We start from the raw sequence: 20,120 nt of genomic DNA, 5'->3' as shown, positions 1-20,120 counted from the left end.
TGAAGCCAATTGTGGCATGGGATGAGTGATTTGCATATTTTATTTATTTATTTTTAGCAGTCTTGGTTTTTATTTTTCTCCCCAACTAGGACAGTAGGTTTTATTCAGATTTTCCATACAGACGGACAAGTTGGCTTTAAAAAATGTCAAGTAAGGCATTCCTTTAGAAGGCTTTGCTCTCTCATACAAAGGCTTTGGGGAAGGTGCACAGCTTTTTGCTAACTGATAAATGATGTGCTCTTGCATTCTGAGAGGAATTAGGTGCTTAAAGGAAGATGGTGTCTGCTTTCCTAATAAGGTGGGTCATTTGCTAGTTTGCTGAGCATACAAGTAAAGGCATTTTGAACTATGCAGAATCAAGAGTCTTGATATATAGGATTCTGGCCAGCAGACAAATTCTGTGCTCACTCACTTTGGTGATTCTTTCTGGGGACTGGCACATTTGAGAAAGATCTTAGTCTCATGATATGTTCAATGTACTATATAACTAATTTTTAAAGGTAAGTGACAGTAGAGGTTAAAGTGTATGGGAGAGATGCTGTCCGTACCAGAGTAGGATTAGGTCACAGTCAACTTTGATGCTCTCTTTATTTAGGGAAATAGAAAAATGGAACATATATACATTTGCACAAAATTAGGACTTTGATACTTTGAATGTCTGAGTCTTGAATCTCCTAGTCAACTCCCTCAGTGTACAGACACAGAAACTGAGGCCCAGAGAAGCGAAAAGACTTCCATGAGGTTGCAGTTGGGATAGGACCTGTTGGATTTACAACCCTAGTCTCCTGATTGCAAATTCAGGGCTTTGGCTAGTTTACCTGCTGCTTCTTATTTCTCTGAATTTCATAATACAGGCACCTCTGAAATCATACTTTCTTTCTTTTTTTTTTTTTTTTTTCCGGTATGCGGGCCTCTCACTGTCGTGGCCTCTCCCGTTGCGGAGCACAGGCTCCAGACGCGCAGGCGCAGCGGCCATGGCTCACGGGCCCAGCCGCTCCGCGGCATGTGGGATCCTCCCTGACCGGGGCACAAACCCGCATCCCCTGCATCGGCAGGCGGACTCTCAACCACTGCGCCACCAGGGAAGCCCCTGAAATCATACTTTCTTTTGAAGAGATATTCAAAAGGAACTGTGGATCTTCCAGGACAGGTGTGTTTAGTCTGAGCATGGCAGGCCAGTACATTTCACACTGTGATGTGCAAAAGATTTGTGAAAATGCAGATCCTGACGATCTGGGGCGGGGTGAGAGCACATTGCTGTCCAGCTCTTGGAGGTACGGATGCAGCCACTCCATAAGTGCTGAGCTGCAAAACTGTGGCCAGCATCTTTCCTCCTTGCCTTTCCTTTCTCACTGATAGAACAGCCCTGGGGATTTCAGGAGCCCTTGTTTTTCGTGTTACCAGGTCACTGTGCTCCCTCAGCTAATCTGGATGTCTTTCACTGCTTTGTCCTCACCCAGACCTGAGACTGTTAGAAACAGTCCCTAGAGACAGGCATCTTGAGCCGGAGGGTGTGATCTTTTGTCTCGTGACTTAGCACCATTTAACTTGCTTCCAACAAAACCTTTCACACATAAGCAACTTGCTCAAATCTGATGGTTAAAAAAGTCTTTTTTTTTTTTCTCTCGCACAAGTGGCCTCCCAGCTGCAGCTCATTTCTCTCCTTCTGGGAATGCAGCTGGCGTGCTGCATGTTCACAACCATGGCCCGGCCCCTGGGGCTCAGCAGGTCTCTGTGCATTTCCCCACGGGTTGCTCCTGTCCTGCACTTCTTCTTCAGCTGCGCGTGATACCGGGATTCAGGTCTGAATGCCTCTGTGCGCACTCTGAGTTGAGCAAACAGCTGAGCAACGACAGGGCAAGACCCTCCGAAGGCAGGCAAGCTTCAGTGGCACCCACTCCTCACTTCTCTGATGCTTGCCTGCCTCCGAGGTGCTCTGCCGTGGCTCTTTAAGTTGCTCTGTGAGCTTTTTTTCACTCTTTCTTGCTATCAGCTTCAGCTGTTCTCAGGAGAGAAACGATTTAATCCAAAATATAACACACATTCACCAGACTTTTATTAAGGCCTTACTGTGTGAAACAGGGGTAGGGAGTCTGTAGAGTGGTAGAGAAGGTGAGCTCTGGGGTCTGACTGCCTAAATAATTAAATCATAGCTCTACACTTATTAAATATGGAACCTCCCCGAGTATTCGTTTTATCATCTGTAAAAGTAATACCACTTATACATTATAACAATCATAATACCTACCTCATGCGTTTGTTATGAGATTTTCCACACAAAACATTTAGCTCAGTGCCTTAGCAAAGTGATCAATAAATGTTAGCCTCTAAAATTAGGGTCCTGAACCCAATTCCAACGTGGCGGGGTGGTGGGGAGGTGTCCCACACCATCAGCCATTCTCCAGACACCAGCTGGGTGTCCTACAATTCAACTCAATTCCACCACAATCTACCCAGAGATAGCAGATTCCACTAGTAAAGTGCTCAGTGTCGCAAGACACTCTCCACTTCAGACACCAGTCACAAGCCCTTGTTGCTCCCTGTGCTTCTAACTGATTGGCTACAAATTGGAGGTTCCAACGACCCCCTCCAATTCAGGATGCCAATTGCAAGTCCACGTTATTACCTGTACCTCTGATAGACTGGCTATAAATCTGAGGTTCCCATGACCCCCTCCTTGGATTTGATTAATTTGCTAGAGCGGCTCACAGGACTCAGGAAGCCCATTTACTCACTAGTTCACTGGTTTATTATAACAGGATATAACTCAAGAACAGCCAGATGGAAGAGATGCTTAGGGCAATGTATGGGGAAAGGGTGCGGAGCTTCCACACTCTCTCTGAGCGTGCCTTTCTCCCCAAATCTCCACATGTTCACCAACCTGGAAGCTCTCCAAACCCTGTTTTGGGTTTTGTATGGAGGCTTCATTACACAGGCATGATTGATGAAACCACTGGCCATTGGTTATTGATTCAACATCCAGCCCTTCTCTTCTCCCAGGAGGTCAGAGGGTGGGACTGAAAGTTCCAACACTCTAATCACATGGATAGTTTTCCCACCCAGTCACCTCATTAATATAACAAAAGACACCTTTATTGCTCTCATTAAAGGAAATTCCAAGGGCTTTAGGGGCTCTGTGTCAAAAATAGGGATGAAGATCAATATATTATTTTATTATAAATCACAATATCACAGCCTCTATTAAGATGACAATATTCCTGTCCTCAGAGAGTTTACAGAGTAATGGAAAGTTTGAAGAATAAGTACATCCATTACGACCATGCAAAAAAGCCACAACTCAAGGAGTGAAAAGCAGTTTTTAGTGAGCCGCCGGAGGAGTTTAACATAAAGGTAAACCCTGCCCCAGAAATTGGCAAAGTACCCTTTCAGGCTAAGAATGGCTTTTACATTTTTTAATGGTTGACAGAAAATCAAGAGTAATGATATTTCATGATCCCTTACAATTATGTAAAATTTAAATTTCACTGTCCATAAATAAAGTTTTATTGGAACACAGCCATGCTCATTCATTTAGGTAGCAGCTATAGCTTATTTTTGCCACAGTGAGACTTGAGTGGTTGTGACCGAAACCTTATGGCTCAGAAAGCCAAAAATATTTACTACCTGGCCGTTTGCAGAAAAAGTTTGCTGATCTCTGGACTGCCCATTTAGGAGGATGCAAGAAAACTCTCCAGCCAACAAGGTAAGGATTGGTAAGAACTTGCTTACCTAGTTTCACAAACAGAGTGATGAAGTGTGTGCGGGGTTTCAGCAGAAATGCAAGAAGGAAAGATGTCTGTGGAGGGCCAAATTGTAAGTCAGGCCACAGACTTTTGGAGCGAGGAGTGTGTTCAGTGAGCAGCGTGTGGATCTACTTAGCTAAAGTAACGGGTGTGCTCATGAGAGAAGCAGGAAAGGCAGCCTGGGTCCATTCCATGAATTTCTCGAATGCTGAAGCAATGCATATCTTCTTAGCTTGCTAAACAGTGGGAATATTTAAAGGTTTTTTTAGGGGGAGGGGGAGACCACATTATGATGAAACCATAACTCTATTTTAGCCTAGTCTCATACAGTATGTAGCGTAGAGTGGAAGACAGACCAATTAAGAGAGCTTCTATAGGGTTAGCTTTCAGTGTCTGTTTTAAACCTTAAAATAAGGGAATAATGTTCCAAGGTGGAATTTCAGACATTTGGTAAAAGGAGAATCTTTGTCTGTGCCTTTCCTGTACACCCACTCCGCTACTGCCACCAGCTATGCCGTTATTACCTTGATTCTCCACAGTGATTTAAACCTTCTGTTGTACGTTTCTGGGCTGCACGGCCAGGCTGATGTGCACCCACTTACTAGAGGCTGCAGAGGTACCAGGCAGGTACCAGGGTTTGATATGACTTTTGCTATGACTTCAGCTTTGGGAGAAGCTAGGGAATTATTCTAACCTAGAGTCATCAAGTTGCCCCAGCCAAAGGGAGAGATAGCTACTGAATAGCCCTGGGAATCTTTAATCTTAGTCTTGGGTCTAGTCCTGAGCTGATGTAGGAGTATCATTGATTTCCGATCAGTAAATCAGAATTGTGGGAAGAGTGGTTGCATCATTCTACCTTACTGGAACTCTGGAGTTCAGGACAGGGCTTCCCCATGTTACTACACGTCTGTAAAGCCCCCCGTTTTTTGGAGTTTCACAGTGCCGGGCACGTACTTGGTGTTCTGTGTGGCTCTTTGGGTCATATCAGAGGGTTATGGCACATCTCATAGTTGTCTCTGCATCAAGAAGAAAGGAAAGGAATTTTCATTGACTTTAAGACCTCAGAATCAGACTTAATACCTCCTTAATTTTACCCAATTACCCAGCCTAATTGTTCTGGCTCAAAGATCAGGTTATCATAAATCCTTGGAAGGTAAGTTCATCTGGATTAACCCAGAAGTTGGAGAATTTGCTTACCTAGTTTCAAAAACAGATAAGAGGGAATTTTCTCTCTTTGATGGCTTCAAAGGGTGCAGTGTTTTCCCCCTGCAGAACCACAAAGCTGGTTCTTTGTGCCCTGATGAACACCATCACTAAACTCCTGCAAGGAGCTGTTTGGCATAAATAGTATGCTTTTTTTTTTTTTTTTTTTTTTTTTTTGTGGTACGCGGGCCTCTCACTGCTGTGGCCTCTCCCGTTGCGGAGCACAGGCTCCGGACGCGCAGGCTCAGCGGCCATGGCTCACGGGTCCAGCCGCTCCGCGGCATGTGGGATCTTCCCGGACCGGGGCACGAACCCGTGTCCCCTGCATCGGCAGGTGGACTCTCAACCACTGCGCCACCAGGGAAGCCCAGTATGATATTTTTTGAGAATATAGTCAGAGCAACAAGTATGACGTCCATGGAACAGTTCTAGATAGATTTCCCTATCTGCCTCAGTACAATTGTGAGTCAAGTAACAGGGATACTTGGTTTAAGAAAAAGGCAATGTTTACTTCAGGAACTCCGGCTGGATTTAAATCCTCAGCCTCGGGAATAAATCTTTACCACCTGCTCAGCCCCTTCCCTCTGATAAGCATAAGAGTGACTCCAGTTTATTCACCTGCTTTTCTCATTGAATTAGTCATGATTCCTGACCTGAGGCCCTCCCCCCACACTTCCCCCAGTATTGCTTTCTCTGCTCTCTTATATTTTCTTGCTCCTGCTTTCAGAATTAATAGCAAACCTGGTCTCTAGGCTGTTCTCAACGTCTCAAGTGTGAATCTTCCCTGTCAAGATCTTCACAAGGAAAATGAGTCACAGCATCGCCTGGGCGATGAGGTCATGATACCATAGTCCCTGCTTTGAAAATGTATTTGTACTTTTCTACTGTAAAGAGATTTTGACAGGGGAAGATGAAATTGGGGTGACAGCTCTGAAGCTGTCTTTTAGACACTGGTAACTAGCTCAGCCTTGGCAGGCACTGGCAGTGACAAAGTCATGCTCTGGATTCTCCCAGCCTGCACTCCACTTTTCACCCTGCCTGGGAGCCTGGAGAAAATGTCTACAGAGAGTAGACCAGCCCTGTCTTCCTAGGGTCATCTTACCTCACGTGCAACCTGAGTTCAAATCCTGGCTCTGCTGCTTACTAGCTGTGTGATTTAGTTATTTAATGTCCCTGTGCCTAAGCCCCTTCACCTGTAAAATAATAGTACCCATTGCATAGCTTCACTAGAATTAAATTTAATAAATCTATTTGTGTGTGTATATATATAAAGCATATAATAAAGTGCTTAGAAGAGTAGTTGGCACATAGTACTATATAATTTTTCAATTTATTATTAGAATTATTTTCTGCAAGGATCTGAGGGTACTTTATAGTACCTTTAAAGAGGTTTTTTTTTAGGAGATCATTTATTATTTTTATGAAATATGCATAGTCCTGAAAAATTCCTCCATAAGCTATCAGAGATAGAAAACCATAAAATATTTATCAAATAATGCACCCAATCCCTAGTCTCCAGAAAGCAGCAATTTTCACTTCACTTGTATGGTCTTCTTCTAGGCAATTATTTGTTGAGTTCTTAAATACTAGGCATTTTAAAAATACTATTTTCTTTCACCCTCAAGAAATTCTGCACAGTACATATTAGTATCCCAGTATGAGGGATGAAGAAGCCGAATTCTAAACAAATTAAGAAATTTATTCCAGGTCACACATCTGAGCCATGGCTGAACCAGAATTTGAACTCGTTTGAGCAAAAAGTTATGCCAAACCATGTAATCAATGAATGTCAGTGCCCGATGACTTAGAGAGAATTTGATGCCAAAAACAAAGGGAGAGGCAAGAAAAGAAGAATGACAAGAATAACATTAGCAAATTTAGACTCAGGTATGATTTACAGATTTTTCTAGAGTTTTGTGTATTTGCCCTTCAACTATCCAACAGCTTGGGGATCGAAATCCAGTTAAAATAGAAATAAGTCTATTTTTCTTGAAACTGTACACCATTTACCTGACATCCTTACCTCTTTCCACCAAAAACATTCATTTGTTTTTTCCACGCATGGAAGAATAAAACAACATATCTTCTAGAATCAGAAAGAAAACATACCTGCTCTTTTTTTTCTTTAGATTTCTCAGGTACTGTTCTAAATGTGCAATCACTTACCTGGTGATTGATACAGACCATTAAGGCATCTGCAAACTATTGTTGACAGATAGCAATGTCTCTGCAAAATCATCCCACCTCCTAGATATAAGCATATTGTACAAAGAAATATGCTTGCTGTGCCACTGCAATTTCAAGAAAAATCACCTAGTTCCCCTTTTCAAACATGTTCCTGCCCCCAATTCCTCCTATATAGAGATTCTGGAGCCACCTCTGTTATAAGATCAGAAATATAGACCAATTCTGTTCATTAAAAAGTAATTCAACTAGTCTCAGTACTGATATTAGGATTGCTACATATTCGGTGACACTTTTTTCTTTTTCTTTTTTCTTTTTCTGAGTGTTTAGTGTTCAATTCTTAGACTGAATTCTCTGTTAGGTTCCTTAAAATGTAGGGAGATTGGAGGCCTAGGTTTAAGACCTGTTCTAGCATTTGTGGGGCCTTCCATCAATCCGGGATTTGGTTTCTTCATTTTACAAAGGGGATAGCACACTTGCTCAGCCTACTTCATTGTAATTCCTCGAGGAACTTTTTTATGAGGTGGAAAGTACTTCATAACCTGGAATATAAAAATTCAAGTTACTGTCATTTTTTTTAAAGCGTCTCGAGTTCTCCAGCTCCCATCAGCTAGGCTTCATGATGACGTGCGCTCTGATGACATGTTATGTACCCCCCTGCATATTACGTACACTGACACTCGGAGAGGCTTCACTAACTAGCCAATGCGGGTACACTGGGTAGAACTGGACATCCCAAATCTCGATGTCCCTCTTTCCTCAGGGCCACATGCTTCTAAGCTAATTCCCCACGAAGTGTCTGGTGTCTGCATCCACAGCTTTTACCAATGATGTGTAAATAGAGGAGCTCTCAGAACCTGCAGGGTGGTTGTTTTCTTGAATGTGGAAGGCATATACCCAGATGGTGAGATAGAAATATGACATAGTAGCTATATGAGATTTATTTTTGTGGGATGAGGGATGTCAGGTAAAAGGTATATATTTTGAGAATGAACAGACTTCTGGTCTAAGTGAATTTCCATCACCAAGTTGCTGGACCAGGTAGAGGTTTAGACATGGATAAGATTAGAGAGGGTTGGTGTGTGTTAGGTGGTAGAAGAGTGGGATTTATCCTTGACAGTGTAGACAGATTTGCCCCCTTCCCAAGGATAGGAAAGAACTAGATTAAGTATGTGGCATACTTTAGATGGTTTTTTGCTTATCTCTCTGAGGATGAATAAGTTCTCGTGGACTCAGTAATGGTAATGTAGAAATTACTCTGAGATGAGGGTGATGATGACAATGATTATGATGAGAAAATTAGCTGTCCCTTTTTGAGCACGTAAAATATGTCAGGGACTGTGCTAAGTACTTTATATATATTAACTCATAAAATCCTCACAACAATCCAGTGAGATAGCCCTGTTACTCCCCCATCTTACAGATAAAGAAACTGAAGTTATCTTACCCAAGGTCAAGAGCTGGTAATTAAGTGGCAGAGCTGTGATTTGAACCTATACATATCTAACTCTACAGCCCATGTTCTTACCCACCAGGGAATATTAGCTTCCTACAATCTATTTTAAAAAGCACTAAACATGGAGTGGGCTTGAGGGCAGGCCTGGTCTTTAGAAGCTGCATCACACTGAGCTCCTTTCTGTTTCCTAATTTACCTCGATTATAAAACAGGCACAGTGATGTGTTCCTCACATTGTTATGATGAGAAATGAACTGAAATACTAACTTATATGTGGTATACTCATTATAAAAGTAAGAGGCGGGGGCTTCCCTGGTGGCGCAGTGGTTGAGAGTCCGCCTGCCGATGCAGGGAACACGGGTTCCTGCTCCGGTCCGGGAAGATCCCACATGCCGCGGAGCGGCTGGGCCCGTGAGCCATGGCCGCTGAGCCTGCGCGTCCGGAGCCTGTGCTCCGCAACGGGAGAGCCCACAACAGTGAGAGGCCCGTGTACCGCAAAAAAAAAAAAAAAAAAAAAAAAGTAAGAGAGAGGGTTATGGCTGCTGGAGAACAGTTTGACGAAGGCCCAGAGCATTAGTTTCCCAGAGAGAAGCACTGATACCCAGCCAGTTGGCTGTGTACTGCCCATTTACATGCTCTCTGATCACTAACATAACACGGCACATAGTTACTTAACAACAACTCCAAATAAATATTTTTGGAGCATCAGCCATGTGCCAGCACTGTTTTAGCCACCAAGGCTTTGAGGATTGTACAAAACCGACAAGGTCCTGCTTCCAGAGAGTTTATAGTCCAGGGGAAGAGTCAGTGAAAAATGAAATACAAATGTAAGTCAGGAGAACATAAGCACAGAGAAGGAAAAAACAAGATAAACAGACCAACAGTGACAATATTTGGAGAAAGGCATATAGTAGAGCGGATGAGGAATGTCTCTCTCACTCACTTGTTCGCTGAACAAAATTTATCAGGTACTGCTGACTTAGAATGTAATAAATTGCATTTCATAATGAAAAAGGTTTAATTAAGAAAAAGTAAATCAATAATCACTATCCAGTAGAGTAGGAAGAAATAGCAATTTAATTAAATATTTATCTCATCATGTTTTATATTCCTGAACATCCAACCAGAGACATTTTGTGGCATCATACCTGAAAGGAAGGCAGTTTTTGGCAGAGTTAGCTGGGCCTTCTCTTCCTGCTGGTTGGCTCTGAGCACCTTCTCCAGCAGCTTGGGGTGTGGTTTGCTCTTGGGAATGTTCAACTGGGTGGAATTCACCTGTGATGGTGGTAAAATGGTCTGTCTGCTGGTTAGGTGGCTTTTCTATCTTTTCCCAGATGTACTGGCTGCCTGCTATTCTCTTGTCTTTCCCCAGTTGTTAGCAAAAGCCTCACAGTCCCTCTCATAGTCTGGTGTGTGAGTCCAGCCTCTTCAGCAGCCTGATAGGGAGTCCCTCTATCTTGTTCCCAGCTCAGTGGCCACTGTAGGCACCGAGACCTCTCCCAGAGCAAGGTTTAGTATCCCCTCACCTTGTCCACCTCTCCCTCCTTCCAGTGTGCCACTTAAGAGGTAGTGAACGACTTGTTGAGGTAGTGAACACTAGTAACCGTAGTGAACACTAGCAGAGGTAGTGAACTACAGTCAGCAACTCTCATCAGGGGGTCTGCTTTTGCTGCTCAACGGTCGAGCCCCTTCCTTTCAGAGTTGACTCTCAGCAGGTATTTGCCTAGGCATCACTGACTTTGACCCTTTGTTCAGTTAGGTGACTTATATCTCTGTTTGCTGTACCTAAAGCTTTTCTGAAAGAGTTTAGTCAAATTATTCTGTCTAGCGTGAGTCCTGAGAGATAGACCAGCATACGTATGTGCCTCATCTCATAAGTATGTGCATCTTCCCAGCCCCCATCTGAGAAAGAGGGGCTTCCTTCCTTGAATATCTGAGGGACTAGTCATCTCCAGCCTACAACCTTAGTAGGACATGGGGCTCATTATACAGATCAACTCTAAACAGAGGGAAGGAGAGAGTCTTCAACAATCCTCTATGAATATTTTCACCTCTTTAACTTATGAAGAAGCAGAGATATATATTTGAAAAATAATTTGATTGCTATGATTCCAGACAACCCATGGAGAAAATGAATGTCAGGTGTTATATCTTAGATTTATTTCCAAGTGCTTTTAAAATGATTATTATCAATGTCATTTTGTGCCTTCTCTCCTTGTCTGACCCCTGTACCTTTATTTCCATAATTGGCTTCTTTGTTCAACCTCACTGCATGAAGTCAGTTCCTCAGTTAGGTGTTGGGGAAACATATACCTGTCTTAGACGGATGCTCTTGAAGTCCATCACTGGGAAATGAAGGGTATTAAAAGTTGACAAAATGGAATCCCATATTAATTTGCCTATCATCATCTTTCTGAAATGGCACTAATTGAGAGGTTCAAATTTTGGATTCATTCAACAAATATTAATTGAGCATCTGCTATATGCCGGACACCATTCTAGAAACTGGAGATTCAGGTGTGAATGAAATAGACAAAGTGTTTCATTTGCTGACTTCTGTCTGTTAGAAGGTGCCAGTGGTAATATGCTCTTTGCCTCATCTCCATCTTTGTGGGACAGCTGGAGTTCTACATATAAAAAATAAAATAAAAGATAAGTCTTTTGAATGGAAACTGAGTTCTCCACCAGAAGTACTTTATACTGGGTTGAATATGCCGCTTCATATTCTTTAGGAAGTAGCTGGGCTCTACATGTTAAATAAATAATATATGAAAGTGAGCTGAAGACCCATCTTTTGATCACCAGCTATTTTCTGAAAAGTTCACATTACTATTCCAGTTTCCAATGTGGGATATTTGGTTTTCTATATAGTCAGCCAATCAATGAGCATTTCTTGCCCACTTAATTAGGACTGTGGAGCTGCAGCATCTTGCTGCACACTTCATCTGAAGTGGAAAAGAGAATCCCCTCGCTACCACTGTGCCAGGATTTGCAAAGTCACTCTTGATGTCTCACGTTCCCCTGGAGAATTGCTCAGTTGTCATATGTCAGTGCTCCCACCTGCCCAGGAAGTAAAAGAAGACTCTTCACTGGACTGAAAATCAGAGTTAAAAAAATGGTAGCCATTGCTGGCAAATGCACAAATGTTTCATTATACCTACTTGCATCCTGCCCCCCATCCCCTCACACTGTTAGTTGGATTTTCAAACCACATTGAGTGTTAAGGGACCCCTGTATCCCAGCTGTGCCTATTCATCTTTTAAATGACACCTTCTTCCCTAGAACTGCCCAGAAACCTGAAGACACTTCCGCTACAGAACTGGAGAAGGTTTGCCCATCCTCCTTTGGCTCCTCCATAAGGGGCCGTTCTCTGGACTTCTGATCTTTGACTAGATTCAAAGCAGGTACAGAAGCTCCACTGGGAGCTTCTTTAATACTTGGACATTTCTCCTGAAGTATATGCTTTCAACTGTGCTCGAAGCCAACTAAGCTGAAAAATAGAGTGAAATTTTCTTATGTGAATTTCACCTCACTAAATTATTAATAAAAACTAGAGTGAGCCATAAGTAGGTATTTGTTAGATTCATACATATCCATCCACACTTTATTCTGGTTCTGATATCCCTGGCCTTTCAATTTTGCTTCTCGGAAATATCCTTTGCTCAATCAAATTGAAAATATTTTGGTTTACTAAAGATGTTCTTAGAAAGAAGAAGTGGTGCACACTAATGATTTTTAAAAGCATTTAAAATTCAATCCTGTTTCAGAGAAAATTTGAAGTATTATCATCGTAGTGTTTAGACCTAGCAGAAGTAGATTCAGGCCACATTTTTCTGTGCTTGGAAGGTTGAAGTATTCCTATGATAATTAGAAATAGTTAAATGAATTGAAGTGTCCCAGATGAATGGATGACGTTATTTTAAGTCCTGAAAGTTAGGCATTTATAGATTTTTTTGCCTAAAGCTCTTTTGGAACATAATAAATGCAAATTTTGGACATCTTAGACTGAATCCTAATTTGTTCACTCTCTCCTCCCCCAAGAGGAAAAGGAAACTACTAACCAGAGCAACAATGTTGGGTATGAAATAGTACTTCTTACATTTGGCTTTCTTATCTGTGATTCTTAAACGTTGATGAAAAGTATTGCCCTTTCACCTAATGGACTTTAAAATTTGACCAGATCCCAGCAACTTAGTAGAATGGTACCCTTCATCTTCTTCAAACCAATATTCATCCAAGGTTTTAGCCTTGGTTGAACAGTTAACATTTCCCATACTTGGTTTCCTTTAAGACTTCATAAATTACAGAGTTCCTGAACAAATTAATCAGTAAAAATTCTAAACTATAACAATGAAGATTCCTGAAAAAAAAGTATGGCAACTAAAAATGATCCTCTTCCTACACGTAAGGAACTGCATTGGCATGTCCACATTAGTTAATTCATGGATAGCAACAATTCCATGTAAAAATGAAAGAATTTTATCAGAGCTCAGCACAAAGCTTGTTTGTGGCAACGCTGAGTTTAAAAAATAAATCTATTTTTATGAGAGTATGAACTAACTCTTTTTAGCCATTAAGTACCAGGATCCCCTTTTTTCTGGACTTCCTCCATCTCTAACTGACATATTTAGACTATTGGCCTTGCTTTATAGACAGGTGTAATGTCGGGTGTCTCCTTGAATTCCTGGGAAATTATTGATTGTTAAATACTATGAGCTTATTTTTTTTTAAGTGTATTTAAAAAAGAGTCCTGTGTGGATAGATACAGTCTCTGTCTGCTCACTAGTGTGTCTGTGGTGCCAGCATAGGCACTCAGTATTGCTAAATGAATAGATGAATCAGGATGTTGACGATGCTTTATGCACAATTGGCTACAAGAAAGACTAAGTTGTTCTAGGTCATGGATGCAATAAAATTGGACCTGGGGTTGGGTGGGAGGGGAGAAGACCTGAGTTCAAATACAAACGGGGCCACTGACTGATTCACTCATGCTATCAAGTGAAACAAGCGACAACTTTTCAGGGCACAGTTTTTCCCTTTTAGAAGCTAAAAGGGTTGTGCTGAATGTAGTGAGTAATCTCCAGTTTCTCTGGGCTCACATGCTCTTTGTTTTAGGCAAGCTCTTCTATTTCCAGCTGGGAAAAGGTCTATGTAGCCTGACATCTTGGGGTTCCCCCACAGCCAGTCTTAGGAAATGTTCTCTTTATTATTGTCACCTCTCTCAGCAAAATACACTCCCAATGCAATTACCTCTAGCACTGTGAAAGGAATTTTACCAGAAAATAACCTGTAGTTTAAGCCGTATTTATGGAATTAATTACAGGTATAAAAGAAAGACAAACACATCCAGAATTGTCTGGCCTAAGACCCAGTTTTAACTTAAAATATTCTTATTTCTAGATGCCTCTGTTCAATCACCTCATCTTAGGCTGGTTTCCTCCCTCCCTTCCCTTCCTTCCCACTCCCCTTCTCCCCTTCCTTCCCCTCTCTTCCCTTCTCTTCCCCTTCCCTCTTGTCTCTGTCTCTTTCCCTCTATCTGTACAATTTGTATTAGTTGTCTATTTTCAACCAATTTCTAAAATCCAATTCCACTAAATCTCTAATAATATTAAGTGGCCCAGCAATTCCTCCTGGAGAAGCTGCAGGCCTGTGGGGGTACTTTGATCACCTACTTGGGTATCCAGCTCTTGCAGGATTGTCTCACTTCTCTCCTAACTATGGTTTTTCACATTCTCTCCCTTCCTGCCCACACCTTTCTGTCTTGTGTCCCTTATACTCTTGGATTTTTCAGGTGAGACTGATCCCACAATCTTGGCACCCAAGTCTAGTCTGAGCCTTTCTAAATAGTCATTTCAACATAGAGGCTGTGCACAGAAGCTTAAGTCCTGATCATGTGGAAAGTTACAGTGGCAGATGATCTGAGAAATTGAGAGAGAGAGAGAGAGCGAGCGAGCGAGCGAGCGAGAGAGAGAGAGAGAGAGAGAGAGAGAGAGAGATTGGAGTTGGAGGTGTAAAGAACTTAGAGGGACTCTTCCTTTATCCTTGTAAAGTATCTTCTTTATGTCATTCAGACTCTTGGCTTCCTTCTTTTTATGTTTTCTAGCATTTTAAGTTTCATCTCCTTTTCTCTGTGTTCTTAAAGAGAAAAGGGTGATGTAGCTTTCTTGAGTCACCAGAGGGTTTTTTCTGTCCACTTGTCTACTCTGAAAGAATTGGTTTGTTTACCTTCACAAGGAGCAGTAGTTGTATTAAAGAACCACTGGGCATCAAGGCCCAAGTGCAGATGTCCTATCATGTAAGATGGTGCCTCATTCAGAAAATGCAAGATAGAGTAAAATAAATTAACAACATCTTGGCTGCATGCTCCATTCATAACTATTAATTTCAGAGGGTTATGCTTCCATCTCTGAGCAGAGAGCTCCTGGCAGGGACAGCTGCTCCCGTGCCCCAGATCGTGTTGTGTGCACCCCAGTAGGAGTCATCAAGAGCAGTAGTAGAGCGGGAAGGTGGTAGTGTATCAGAGCACTGAGCAGTGTGGCAGCATGGCACTGGAAAGAGGCAGCAGAATGGGCCCTTCCAAAGTGCTTTCATGCACTCCTTCATTTTTTGTATGGATACATGCACCATTAACTGAGGAAGAAGAGAAACTTGTCTTGAGTTTTACTGGAAATTTATTAATCCTGCTTTTACTCTCACATGCAACTTATTTTCAAAAATACCTTTGTATACGCACTAGCATGTTGATGGACCTAAGCAATACAGACCCATATGCTTGTCCAAAGAATGTCAGACAGGTCTACATCATGATGAACAGGATCTGGGTCCCTCGGGCAGAGCTTGTATGACAGGTGGAAAGCATGCCTTGTGTTGGCCTGCTGTGACTTGCATCCTAAACTGGAGCAAAAGCCAAGGTCAGGCCAAGGTCGAGACTGGGGCCAAGCAGAGGACTTGGTACATGAGAAGCATTCTTTAATTATTGGTCTTTTGCTGCATTGTTCACTGCTGTATTTCCATATTGCTAAGACAGTGTTCTCAGAAGTTAACCAGACTTATTGTTGCAATATATACAAATGTTGAATTGCTGTGTTGTATACCTGAAACTAATATAATGGCTATATGGGGGTTATAAGTGACCACACTGGGGCACCATAGTGGGCAACGGAGCTATATAGAATTCTGAGTACTTGCCTAGGCATTTCTTTTCATGACTATACCTTCTATTCCTATCCTGTGATTTAATTTCCATGTGGAAAAAAGTTATTTGCAGCCTATGTTACGTTGTAACATGATCAAATGGTAAAAATTTTGTATTCTAGTCTCTTGCCTTCAGTGCTAGGATGGCTCTGTTGATGATAATATAAAACTAATTTTAAGTTTAAATTGCTTTGGGAATAAGAAATTGTGATTTAGTGAATATATGCCACTCTTTCAAAAGCAGAAGCAGTGTTTTCCACTCTTTTTTTAAAACTCAGGAATAATGACCATTTTCTGAATTCAAATTTTGAAGGCCTGGTATGTTCATTACTGATGTTGGACCACACACAGAGGAAAGCAGACATCATTTTGTGACCAGCATTCTGACTTGTCACATCCTGAACAAACCCCTCAAAGCCCTGGAACTCACCTGCATTTTGCACAAGACCCTGATGGAATTTGCTGTTTAAACCTGAACCATATTCTTTGCCCCGAACCTACTGGTTTCCTGATGAGACCTGAAATCTTGGGGAAACAAATAGGCTTTTCCACAATATTTTTTTAAATCATAAGTTTTTCACAGGGACCCTCTCAGAAACCCTGAAAAACCAATATCTTTCAGAGGTCACTGATGAAAACCTAGGCTGGGTGGACTTGAGTTGTCAAAGTACATCCACAAAAAGGCTGATTTAAGTTTAGCAAAGGAGAGACATTCAGTTGGGGGAAGAAAGACATATAAAATAATGCCAGTGATTCTGGAAGGCCAGAAGGACCTAATTTTCCCAGAAACTAATGTGTTCTCTCCTAAATTCTTCATCAGAAAGAGAGGGGGCTTGGTTTGAATTTCCAGGGTATTGCTGATTTCTTAACTCCAAGTATGGAGCCTGGCACAGAATAAGCCATTCAGTATGCACTTATTGAATGCTGTGATTTGAAGGAAAAGAACATTGCTCCATCTCTCCTTTTTTCCCCCCCTTTTCTCCATAAAGGTTGAAAAAAATGATGAGGACCAAAAGATTGAACAAGATGGCATCAAACCAGAAGATAAAGCTCATAAGGCCGCGACCAAAATTCAGGCTAGCTTCCGTGGACACATAACGAGGAAAAAGCTCAAAGGAGAGAAGAAGGGTGATGCCCCAACCGCTGAGGCGGAGGCGAATGAGAAGGATGAAGCCCCCGTCGCTGAGGGTGCGGAGAAGAAGGAGGGAGAAGGTTCCACTCCCGCTGAAGCGGCCCCAGCCGCCGGCCCCAAGCCGGAAGAGACCGGCAAAGCGGGCGAAACTCCTTCCGAGGAGAAGAAGGGGGAGGGCGCCCCCGAGGCTGCCACAGAGCAGGCAGCGCCCCAGGCTCCTGCCCCCTCGGAGGAGAAGGCCGGCTCTGCTGAGACAGAAAGTGCCACTAAAGCTTCCACTGACAACTCGCCGTCCTCCAAGGCCGAAGACGCGCCAGCCAAGGAGGAGCCTAAACAAGCCGACGTGCCTGCTGCTGTCACTGCTGCTGCTGCCGCCACCACCCCTGCCGCAGAGGATGCTGCTGCCAAGGCAACAGCCCAGCCTCCATCGGAGACTGCGGAGAGCAGCCAAGTGGAGGAGAAGATAGGTGAGCGACCTCCAGGGTCAGACGCCATGGGGGGCCAGGCCACCCGTACCTGGGGGCTTATTTGGAAGGCCAGGCCCCCTGTGCCTTCAAGGGAGAGGGGACATTTCTAGAAGGTGTATTCAGGAAATCAAGGGAAGCTGCGCTGAATTCCCCACAGTGGCAGGGCTGAGAGCTAACTCTGGCCACTACGTTCCCAAATATCTCCAAGCCTGAGAAAGAACTTGGGCAGGTTTGTGTAGCAGCTGGTACTAGACAGGTCTGACAATTACCTTGTTAACTGGATTGGCATAAAGAGTAAAACTAGGTAATCCTGGTTGAAAAAAATATTCTGTGTGCTGGATAGACATAGTTTAATAAGTAATTACTGAGGCTACATATATTTTATGGATGGGAATTAGCTAATGTGATTATTTAGCTCTGGGAAGTGCCTGGTGTAAATGCAGCCAACTCCCTATTGATTCAGATGATGTAGTTTGTGAATTACCAGCAGCTAAAACATACTCTCAGACCACCTATTCCTAGCCCACAATATGCTTCTGGGCGTTCTCCCCCATCAATTGGTGAGCAGTGTGCATATGTGTATGTACGCTCAGAGAATGTTAATTGTAACCTTAATCGGGGTCAGACTAATTAGGAAAATAAGTCTGTTGATGTTGCCAAAAACAAAAGAAAAACCCCAAATATAGAACACGTTGTGAAGTCAAACATAAATTATCATTTTATTATCAAAGACACTACCTTCTACCATACACATACATAATTGAGGGTTGACTGTGATTTTAAAAAGTTCCTAGATTCTCTTTGGTTTAGAGCTCTAACCTGGAGTGTTTTCACTATTATTGCCCAAAGAGCCTGTGCAGAATTGGAATAAAGCATTCACAGTACAAGATAAATTTAAGGGAACTTCACCCCTCAGCACTAGATCTGTCCCTCCACTCCAACCCATCCATAGTGGTGAAGGAGGCCAACGGTCTCCAAGGTCTTTCTCTAGCCTAGTGTGACCCATGAATACCTTTCAGCCCCAAACATTAAAGATAAAGTTGCTTCTGTGCCAGTTGAAAAGGTTGGGTTTACTCCTTTAGAATTTAGTGATTTAACCCACTATGTGTCCAAGGACCCAAATTTGGACTGGACCACACTGTGCCCTCGGGAAAACACCTACTCCATGAGGATGCTCTGGGAAATGCCTTGCTATCTGACCATTAGATTGAGAAAGTAATTATTGAATATTTACCATGATATCCATCTCTCCACATTAGATACTGCAGGATAATGGAAGATTATTCTAGATATTTTCTGGTCTACTTCTTTCATTTTACCCCCCAAATTCTGTGAGTAAACAGCCAGATTATATTAACTATTATTGTTATTAGCATTATCTAACTTCAGATTAAGCACACACCTCTTTCTACCAGTGGCTCATCTTAACTCTCTATTCTAACTATATACCTGCCCCAGGGGCCAGACCTTGAGGTTAAGAAGATGGGAATATTTCCCTGGAAAAGGTAAGGCATGTGATAAAAATGGTTTTGGTTTTAATTTACTCAGCAAAACAAACCTTGTTAACCACTCTTCTTTAGGTTTAAGTTCCAGCCTTAGATACAATGGCTAGAAATCACTTTGCATATGACCGACTGACTACCTATTGGTAATTTTCATAAATCTTAGAAATTAATCATGATTTTAAATATAGAAAATATTTGACATTACTCAGATCATATTTTTAAACTGGGATTTCTGAAATTGTAAGTAGAGACAGAAAGACGTAATGTGATTTTAGGTATATGCTCGTGATTTGGATTAATAGAAAGGAAGACTGCTTGAATCAATGGAAAGTCTAAAGATAATATATTTTAAAGGAAATTCAGTTTTATTGTTTTTCAAGTTATGATAATTCCAATGAATCAATGAAATATTTTATGTAGTACATGCTCAATAAATGTCAAGTGATGAATGAATGAAAATTGGACAGATTCAATTTATAGATAATAATTTGTTTACTCATTCATATATTCTTTGTGCAGCCTTGCTTACTCCATTCAGTTATTTAATTAAAAATGTGTCTGGTCAGTAAAAGCAATAGGGATCATGCTCTGTCCTAAATCTTACAATTTCTGACTAAAAAATGCCTCAGTTAGTCTGAGCGTAATAGATACATTGAAAGGTAATTGAAAAGTATAAATGAAGTTCAACTTGAAGGTAATCACAAAGGGCAATTTATTTTACATTGTTTCTGAGCTTTGGGTAGGTATTGCCCTCTTGGTTAGATCTTGAAATGCTGCCTATAGCTTCTTTCTGGACTGATGTATCTATTAGCCTTGCCTGCTGTAGGTGACAAGCACAAATTACCCAAATATGATGAGTCTTATGGAATCACAGAAGCTACAGGTGACAAGGAGATCTATCACAGCATATCAAGCCCAAATTCCCATGGGCCCTGTACCACATTTTCGTCTATCTCGTATTGGATTTCATTCTAATCCTGGTTAAAAGAACAATATTCCCAGTTGAGCACTACTGTTTGGGAATGGATGGCTACCCTGGGTAGCTTTAGGATTCTGTGACTGCCTGGAGGGGTGTAGAGAGACAGTCTGATACGGTGGAGTAGGGTTGGGGGGGCAGAACAAGCCAAAAGAGAGATTCAAGACAAAAATTGCCGTCAGTAAGAGGGTCAGAATTTTGGACCACTCTGATCACTACTTTAATACAAACGGGAATTCTTTCTAAATTATAAATGTTTT

At 42.0% G+C, this 20,120-nt stretch overlaps 1 protein-coding gene across 1 annotated transcript in view; it reads left to right on the top strand.

Moving 5' to 3' along the window:
- Positions 1 to 20,120, top strand: part of GAP43 (growth associated protein 43) — a 92,006-nt gene that overhangs the window by 33,953 nt on the left and 37,933 nt on the right. Inside the window, exon 2 of the mRNA XM_032630742.1 lies at positions 16,770 to 17,379. Coding sequence (XP_032486633.1) covers positions 16,770 to 17,379 — 610 coding nt within the window. The remainder of the gene's footprint in view (positions 1 to 16,769; positions 17,380 to 20,120) is intronic.

The sequence above is a fragment of the Phocoena sinus genome, chromosome 4 (genome assembly GCF_008692025.1).
Source record: "Phocoena sinus isolate mPhoSin1 chromosome 4, mPhoSin1.pri, whole genome shotgun sequence".
NCBI lineage: Eukaryota > Metazoa > Chordata > Mammalia > Artiodactyla > Phocoenidae > Phocoena > Phocoena sinus.
The sequence above is the reverse complement of the archived record's forward strand: the minus strand, read 5'-3'. Positions and strand labels throughout refer to the sequence as shown.